The sequence below is a fragment of the Corvus brachyrhynchos genome, unplaced genomic scaffold, assembly GCF_000691975.1.
Source record: "Corvus brachyrhynchos isolate BGI_N302 unplaced genomic scaffold, ASM69197v1 scaffold43, whole genome shotgun sequence".
Lineage (NCBI taxonomy): Eukaryota > Metazoa > Chordata > Aves > Passeriformes > Corvidae > Corvus > Corvus brachyrhynchos.
The window spans coordinates 5,546,983-5,556,053 of NW_008237353.1; the positions used below are offsets into that span (position 1 = coordinate 5,546,983).

The following is a 9,071-nucleotide window of genomic DNA, read 5'->3' on the forward strand; positions in this document are numbered from 1 at the left end:
CCCTCATCTACGTCCAGCTCTGGGCTCCCCGTGCAAGACAGACACTGGCCATACTGGAGAGAAGTCCTGTGCCAGTGCCTTCCTCAGCTCCACCCCAGTGCCCATTGGAAGGTGGGTGAGTGGGAGCCAACCAGACACAGCAGGAGGCACAGAGCAGTGCTGGCAGGAGGCATGCACTCTGTGATTTCCATAGGCAGAGCCTGGCCAGAGAGCAGGCAGCCTGCCAGCAGGGAGGGATGGAGGCACCTCCATGTCCTTGGCCCTTGGTCCAGGCTGGTGGAGGGCCTGGCAGAGATGCAAAGGGCTGCCTTTCACCCTGCTCAGGCTGTGCCCCCGGAATGTGCAGCTGGGGTGAGCTGGTGTAGGAGGGGTGAGGGAGGGAGGAAGAGTCCTGCAGTGTCTCTGAAGACACTGCAGAGAGGGTTGGGAGCCACCAGGAACACCAACATATCCATGCTGGCAGGGGTGGGAGGAAAAACCAGCCTTGCAGGGCAGAGAGCTCGGGAGGGCAGAGGGACCCAGCTCTGCCACGCTCAGGCTGTAGGTGCTGGGTGAAGGCTCATCCATCGCTTTCTAAGCACAGCCTGTTCTTGTAGGACAGTCCCAAGTAAGGTCCTCTGACAACCCCAACCCCATCTGGTAATGGTGGGGGACTTTGCCACTCACCAGGTTAATACTAAAGACCTTTCAATATTCTGGTATCATGTACTGCACTATAGACTTGTACTTTCTTTCTTGAATTTTCCAAATCCTGTCCACTTCCTTACAGCCCCCATAGCTTTCAGTAGCTCCCAGGCCAGTATTTCCTTTTTACTTCAGTGTTCAAAAATTCTGAGTTTGGTTCAGCAAAGCACCAAAGTGTACGCACAACATAAGAAAATAGGTCACCCTTTTCATGAGGTTATTACTAGATTTTGATATATTTTCTTGTGTAATTACAGCAAATTTCAGCTACACAATAATATTTTCCCCATCACTAACATTATAAGAAGATTACACTGTTAATATGCACATGATTTATGTGTGCAGTGTGTGTGAGCACACAGCAAATGCCTTCAGTTACAGCATTCACAAACATCTACAAGTTGATGGATACAAATGTGCACACACACAATAATCTACAGAGAGCAGATGGCTCCACTGTCTATTGACATGTCCACAGCACTTCTTTTGATTAAAACTTGGATTGAAGGCTGTCAGCCACCCAAAACAAAACATCTGCGAGTGTATCCCACTCAATCATTCTGATTGCAACTACTTTAATAAACACACCTTTCCTGGAGATACTTCATTTGGTACTTAAATTTATTATCTAATGGTTGTTTTAATCTACATTTGGGGTAATCAGTCAAAATACTCAAGCAACGATCCTTTCCCTATACTTTCAAATAATCAGAATACACATACTGTTTTATTCTGCACACAGGTTTATTTCACTGTACCTTAGTTGATACTCAGTGCGGATCATATTTTCCTTATTTTCACCCATTTGTTTCCACAAACTAACTTTATTTTGGCTCTGATGTCAAGGCACCAAAGATTAGTTGAAATTCAATGAAAACTGCAGTCCTATGGAATTTAAGCCTATGCTTTAATGCTTTGCTGAATTAGGACTAAAAAAAAGACACGTAGAAGTTTGGTAATTTTCCCAGGAGTTGCCAGTGAACAGATAAAACTCATGTGATTGCTGAGTATTGCCTGAACAGTGCGCACATACCAGAACCCAGGCCTAACCTGAACCGTGACATTAAAAAACTCCCTGGGCAAGTTTAACTGTGCCATCAGGCTTACATTTATAACTATGTAACAGCTAAATTGTCAACATATTTTCTTTCACAGTTGCAATACAAAAACTACCAAATCAGGGTGGGTTTTGGTTTTTTTTAAGTTTTAGTTATGGGAGAATCCTATCAGCTGCGAAATCACTAAATTTACAAAGTCAGTAACCCGAAGACAGATTTTAAATCAAACAGGCCTTGGTAAGAGAGAAAACACAGGAACAGCTGTACTAGTTCTCTTTAATAGCAAATTATTTTTAAAAATAAAAGCAAAAAAGAAAATTCTTAAAAAAACCCTCAGAATTGTTGCACATAAGCTTAATAAAATAAAATTATATAAACTTTACAAAATAATGTATTTCTCAAGTGAAACTGAGTTCAGCCATCGCACACAGCAGATCCAGACAGGAAAACTATTAGCAAGACCACCTGTATCATTCCTGTTTAATTTCTACTTTCATATCAGAATTATTTGTTAGGCATAAACTAGTTTCCCTAAATAAAAGAATCTGATACCAATTTCATGTTGTCAGTGTTGCAAGGTGAATGATAACATGGTTATATCTCTATTTCCAAAAAGTCTGATTTACTTTCTGAAGAAATATATCCTGTCTTTCTTAGGAGAGAACAGAGGAGGAAACATTTTCAAAGTTGAATGACACTCATAGGGATTTCATGTTCCTATGAAGGAAAATGATAACCTTATATTTCCCTAGAATTTAGTTTAATCTTTTAAATTATTCTTATTGATATCTTTAAGTCTTTTAAGCATGGAAAATACCAAATTTTTGGGGAAAGGGAAGAAATGACAGAAACTGCTGGCAGACAGAAGCTATAAACAGATACCAACAATAAAGGCACCTGTGTCATTTTACCTCACTGTCACCCACAGTTATTTTATTCATTCTGGTTTGGGCGGGGTTTTTTTTTTTGTTTGTTTGTTTGTTTGTTTTTTGGTGGGGGAGAGTTGGTTGGTTTTTACTTCTGCTTAGCTACAAATGTCTTTTTAAATCCCAGAGAAATTAAATGTATTTGAGCATAGGCTTAATTGCTGTCACAAAAAAAAGGAAACATACATACTTTGTTTAAGAGCTTGGCTAAATTAGGAGCTTATTTTGAACTGATCACAAATGCAATATTCCCTTCGCTCTTTGCCAGACAGCTCAACAGAAGCTACAGGTTTCAAAGACAATTCAGAGATGCCACAGGGCAAACTGTTCTAACCCTGTTCATATGGTTTTTAACATGATGTCTTTTATACTTACACTGCCAAAGCACAGAAATATGCTGAAGGATCTCCACATATTTCTATTACATTGGAAAAATATATTTAATAACTAGTAGAAGAAGGGAAGATGTTTGAGTTTCAGTTATGACAAGTGGTTCTTCACATTCCTTAAACAGCACTTCAAGTTCAATTTGTTCATAAATGTAATTCTTGTCTTAATGGCATGAAATCAACAAAAATGACATTTAGTTTCTTGTAGTAATAATTTACTAGCATTAACGATAAGGAAACCCACTATTTCTTTTGTATAATTAATAAAATTATGCTCAGGGCTGTATTTCTATGAACTACAAATTACTCCCATTACTAACAAAGAAATGATAAGAGCAATGGAATCAGTGTCATTAAGAGAACTAATACTGTGAATCAATGCCTTATTCACTAATGCATATTAAGCCACAGCCTATCAGGAGACAGCCTGCTCAAAAGGATGATGACACACTTCCAACCATTAAGGCCATGCAAAGGGTTCATAAATGCAATAATTGTTCCTGACTTTTACAGAAATCTGGTAGGCTCATCCTGATGTCTCACATATTAAAATGGCTCCATCAACAGCAATGGTTTCATGGAAATCTCAGTCTGAATCCAGGCATGTTCTTTTTTTTTAGTTTAGTTTTTAATTAGTAAAGTAAGTTTCTCTTAGACTGAATTACAAATCCATCCAAATTCAACTTTTTGAACTAATCTACTACATACTCTTCCTTTATTTTTTGTTCATGATGACAATAATTCACTGTTAAGTGAATCAGTGCAGGACAATCAACAAAACTTTGTGTTTTAAATGGAAACTAGCTGCAGTGTTGTAGGCTGTCCACATGTATTCATAGTGCTAAATAAGTGCTATTTATGTATGCAAACACTAATAATTCTAATTAATATACTGAAAATCCACTATTTAGTAACATTAGAACTGGCCCCCCATTATAGTAAACCATTTTCTGTGGCATAAATCCATTAAGTGAGGAACGTATTCTAGTTATATCTTAATGTTATGCCTGAAAATCATACATATCATGTGGAATTTTAGAGGAAAAACTATACATATCCTAATTAAAAGGTAAAAAATAGTTTCTTTTTCTGAACAAATTGACAAAAGTTTTGACATTGAATCTGGGTGGGTGTCTTTTCCTTTTCCCGGAAGAGTGTAATTTTTGTGGTTATTCTATTACTGCTAACTACCTTGTACCACAGAATAGTTCATTTATTTCTAATACTACTATAAAGTACTCTTGTATTTCCCCCCTCAAATCCTATCAGAAAAATCTCACCTTGCAAAAATAATGCTATGTTCTTCTAGTAGATATAAACACTTGTTTTTCATTGGTCCATAGAGCATCATCATCTCACAACTCATTACGTGGGTACTCAACCTGCCTTCCTAATATAAGTTACCAATCACAAAAAATAACATGCTTTATATTTAAAGTGTTATCCTCTTTCATTTTCTGCTCATTACATTTTTCCTATGTCTATGCAACTGCTGCACAGTCATTGCTCTGGTCGTTCTTTTCACTTTCCTGTGGGCTGGTGATTGTCACCCTTGGATTTGTGGATGTTTTTTCAAGACCGGGATCAACCTCGAGAAAAGGAAAAGCACTGTTAACTTTATCAGGTATCAAAGATTTCGCTTCATTTCAATACAGCATTAGCACTTCATATTAAAATTTCCACAAGGTATTCTTAATGTGAAAAATAAATGTTTTCCAATTGTGATCGTGTTAAAATTTTCATTTTTTTTTATACTTTTATGTCTTCCAAAGGAGAAAGCACTCACATTAAAGGTTCCCCCCTACACTTCTTTCATCAAGCATCCAGTTACCCACATATTCATTTAAAGTGAATGCTCACTCACTTTCTCCATTTCCATAAATAACTTCAGCTTATCTAAAATGAAAAAAAAAATTCAAATATATGAAGCACAGAATAAATTCAGAGCCCAAGAAAATGTCATGTTACTCAGCTCTCTCAACTGAAAAATATTCTTGTGTGTCATACAGAAACAGAAGAAAGCCCAGTTGCAAAAGGCAAGAAACCATTCTCAGTATCACCAGAAGCGGAGGAAGAGACTGCTTTTCAGCAGCCTGTAGGCAGGGAACGTGCAGCAATTTGCTCTGCTCCTGACACTCATGAGTCCCACTCTTCCCAGACCTGGATTCTCTCCATCGAACAAAACACTTTGTTTTCCACACTCTGTTAGCTGGTCAATTCATCTGACAGTCAGGGGAGTCCTCCTTATTTATGTGGACTGCAACCCTCCATCTAAGACAACAGCATGTTACTGTGTATCCTAAATTAATAGGGTATTTGCTTTTAAACTGACTAAACCCCCTTGCTTTGAAGGGTCTTGTTCATTTCATGTATTTTTCAATTTCTAAGGAAAAGAGGTGAAACTTCCACAAAGCAATGGGAAAAGCTCTTTATGAAACTCAACTTCTGTGAAAGTCAATTCATCAAAATAATGAGGCACTGTGGTGTCATGAACACACCCTTCTGCTCTGTCCTAAAAGACAAAGTAGTGTGGAATTATATAATGATTCTGCTTTTCTGGAAACTGCAAGAATTTTTTTCATTCCTTTTTTCAAAATTCAGCATACTAAGGAAAGCAGAAGATGCAGATTCATCAAATAGTGAGAAACATCTGCTTTCTCAGTTGGAGGGCATATAATGTAATTACCAATGTAACTGATCTACACAGATGGAAAACAACTTTTCCACAAACTGAAGTTCTCATAAATGGTCTCAGGACTTTATCAGAAATTACCTACTTAGAGACTAGATGAGAAGCATAAGGCTGAGATGAATGAGATACAGAAACATAAGAAAAACATTTTGAAAGAATAAACAATCACCTGGTTCTGAATGCCAGAATTCTCTTTTATTTCTTCTTCAGGCTGAAGATCACCTTCGTAGTTCAAATGCTCCATTCCCTCACCATTGTTCTTGCCATTTAAATGGGTAAGTTCTTCTTCCTCTTCTTGGTCAATATTCTGTGTTTCTCCTGCTTCATCTTCATAATTTTCATTTAATTTCTTTTTGTTTTCTTCCACTTCAATTCCTTCTTTAACAGTTTTCCCACTTTCCTCTCCATTCACTTCTGGATATTCTTCGTCTCCTTTATATGCCTCCTCTCCCCTGTCATTTTCCTCTTCTACATTTTCTTCTTCATCTACAGTTTCTGCTGGTCTCTGGTGAAAGGAAAAGCAGCAGCATTATGAGGCATTTTAAATCAGAATGCTCCATGCAATTCTGAAATGCGATAGACATCAAATTCACAATTACATCATTACTGAGGACTAAGCATGCTAATTTGAGGTTTGTCTACATGGACAGAAAATTATGCTCCTATACTTACACCCCATAATGCCCTTTTATTCTTCTTTTACAAAATGTGTTGGTGAGATTTATTTCATGGGGTTTCATCCATTTGATCACACTCAGAACAACTGGAATGAGCTAGCTTTAATTAATACAGCAACAGCTTACTCTGTTCCAGCTATTCCAGGTTCTCTGACTTTCTAGCATTTAGTACATACTTGTTTATAAAGTCCTGTCACAATAAAATATCATATGTTACTAGCCCACAAATTGTTCCCCAATAAGCATTTTACCTATGGACCAGGCCATGCCACACCCATCGGTCTTGTCTTCTTTATATATACAGAAAAGTAGTTAGAGAGATGAGGTAGACCTACTTACTACTGGTCACTTCCAAGATATCATTCCCCTTCCCAAAGATCCCTGTGTAGGGGGGCTAGTTTAGGATTTGCTGGACATTTGGCAGCAATTTTTTCCTGCACAGAATTGGACCAGCAGCCAGAAGGAAAAAGATCTTGCCTCACCTTGTAGAAGAGTTATCAGAAACTCACTATGGATAAAGCTGCTGGCAGCATCATCTCATGACAGCCTGGGAGATGGATGCACAAACTGTCTGTTTTTTGTCATTTGCCTTCCAGTTTCAGCTTTGAAGAGTCACCTGACTATTCAGTCAACCAATGCTCCCACTTGCCAAGATTATGTACATACTTGTTCTGAGGTATGAATGAAAATAAAGTAAAAAAATCCCACAGGAGTGACAAGGTGTCTGCCTCCCACCCAGCCTCATCAGACTCTAAATCTAAAGCAAACACACTGAGAGCAATAGATTATCTCTTAATCAAAACTGTTTGGAATTTTACTGTCCTCAGTAGCTCCTTTATGCAAGCAACTATCTGCTACAGAGAAGTAAGTTGTCTTCTAAAATTTTCTTTTCCTCACTAATCCTAGCATTTCAAAAGAATTCTCTCATCACCTTCAACGTATTAATAAAAGCCAGTTCAGTAAGAATTTATTGAAGCCTCTTGATGAAACAGCTTGATTTTGCTTTGATCTCTAAGTAGCAACATAAGACAACTTTATTATGCCAGTTTACAATGCCACATTGGCACAGCTGCAAAAAGGACAAGTTTTTGTGTTGCAATAATCCACAGAATATGAAATTACTAGGAACACTACATGGTTACATGACCAGGTAAATAATGGCTCCATAAGTGATTTTTGCAGTACAGTCATTTCTATGTGGTTTTTATTCAAGCCTTTCTGACTCACTTTCATCTAGTAACATCAAACTGGCCTTATTACCACTAAAATAAAACTTTAACAAGCCAAGTCTTTACAGAAACTTTCAAAGAAGGCACCATCCAAAGCAAACTTGATCCAACCTTGGTAACCTGCAGCACATAAAGATAGCAAAGAATCTGTAGATCCATAAATTCTCAGAAGCTACCTGCTAAGTCTTAGGCATGTTGCCTACTAATTTGCTTTCAGTCCACTAAGGAAATTAGCAGCTCTGGATTCTGACCAGAAACAGGGAGGGTTAAAAAAAAATTAAATGCACCAGACACCACTAGCTAACAATGTGTTTGGTTTTACTTAATGACACCTGCCATGACATTACACACACTAAATGAAGAGAGGATAAGGAAAGTCAACACAGACTTTCTCAGTTAACTGTTGTAGTTAGCCAAGATATTTCAATTTCCAGCAGAAGAGAATACATGCCCTTGCCTGCACAGCTTTAGTATGGTGGCTCATTCTGGACTGCAGAAGAAAGTGTGTAGGCTTTATGCCATAGTGTAAACATATGTATCCCAATGCTTTAACTGGTTTCACTGCTGTGGAGGCAGTCTTTGGCATGGAAGCACAATGGACATTTGAGGGACAGTGACTTCCTAAAGTGCTACGGTAGTGAGACTCATTTGACCTTATCTGCCTAAAATAGGTGTGGATGCAATTTTTTTAAGAGTTAAATCTGAGCAACATAGAAGATAAACACAGCAGTATTGAACTGTACCTAGAAACTCACTGAAACAGAGCATAGAACTGGCATGAAATAACATTCACATTCCAACTAATTTAACTTGACCAATCAAGCTAAATTACAAGAAAAATAACAGAAGAAAACAAGACGAACAGAACAACTCCCATCAGTGCAAGTATAATATTTTTTATAGTAACTGAAAATTTCAAGATAGCTGAGCATATTACTAGAATGTTATTACTATTACAGACAAAAATAAAAAGCCATGTTTTCAGCTAATCATTGGAAAGCAAAATGCATTCTTCACTTCATCTCCTTTCAAGCTACACTACATAAGAATGGACTTCTCAAACAAGTTAAAAATCAACATTGATCCAGTGAAGACCTTTCACAAAGTAATTTAAAACGTAGTATGGTTCCCTCTGCATGCAGAGTCAAAGGTAGCCTTTAAAATGTGAATATGACCATTGACTGTGTGTTTTAGAATGCACAGCAGACCTACGACAGGACTGTAGGGAGGAAACTGAAGGCCACAATCTCCCACCAAACACTACATTGCTCTTTACATAAAAACAGTGTGATACCTTCTACTGAGATCTTATTGACCTACTCGTTATGCATAAATTAGCATTCTCTATTTTAAGTACACCTTCTTCACTGAGAAAGGGGTTTACTTAGCAAATTTTGTATTTTTCATATTTAGGGA

The 9,071-nt window shown here is 37.6% G+C and overlaps 1 protein-coding gene across 1 annotated transcript in view; it reads right to left on the reverse strand.

Annotated features, from left to right (window-relative positions):
• Positions 1 to 2,001: 2,001 nt before the first annotated feature.
• The window catches only part of DCDC2 (doublecortin domain containing 2), a 55,985-nt gene continuing 48,915 nt past the window's right edge, over positions 2,002 to 9,071 (reverse strand). The window contains exons 9-10 of the mRNA XM_008630913.2: positions 5,919 to 6,254; positions 2,002 to 4,646 (exon numbers count right to left, since the gene is read on the reverse strand). Of these exons, the coding sequence (XP_008629135.1) occupies positions 4,539 to 4,646; positions 5,919 to 6,254 (444 nt within the window). The 3' untranslated portion in view covers positions 2,002 to 4,538. The remainder of the gene's footprint in view (positions 4,647 to 5,918; positions 6,255 to 9,071) is intronic.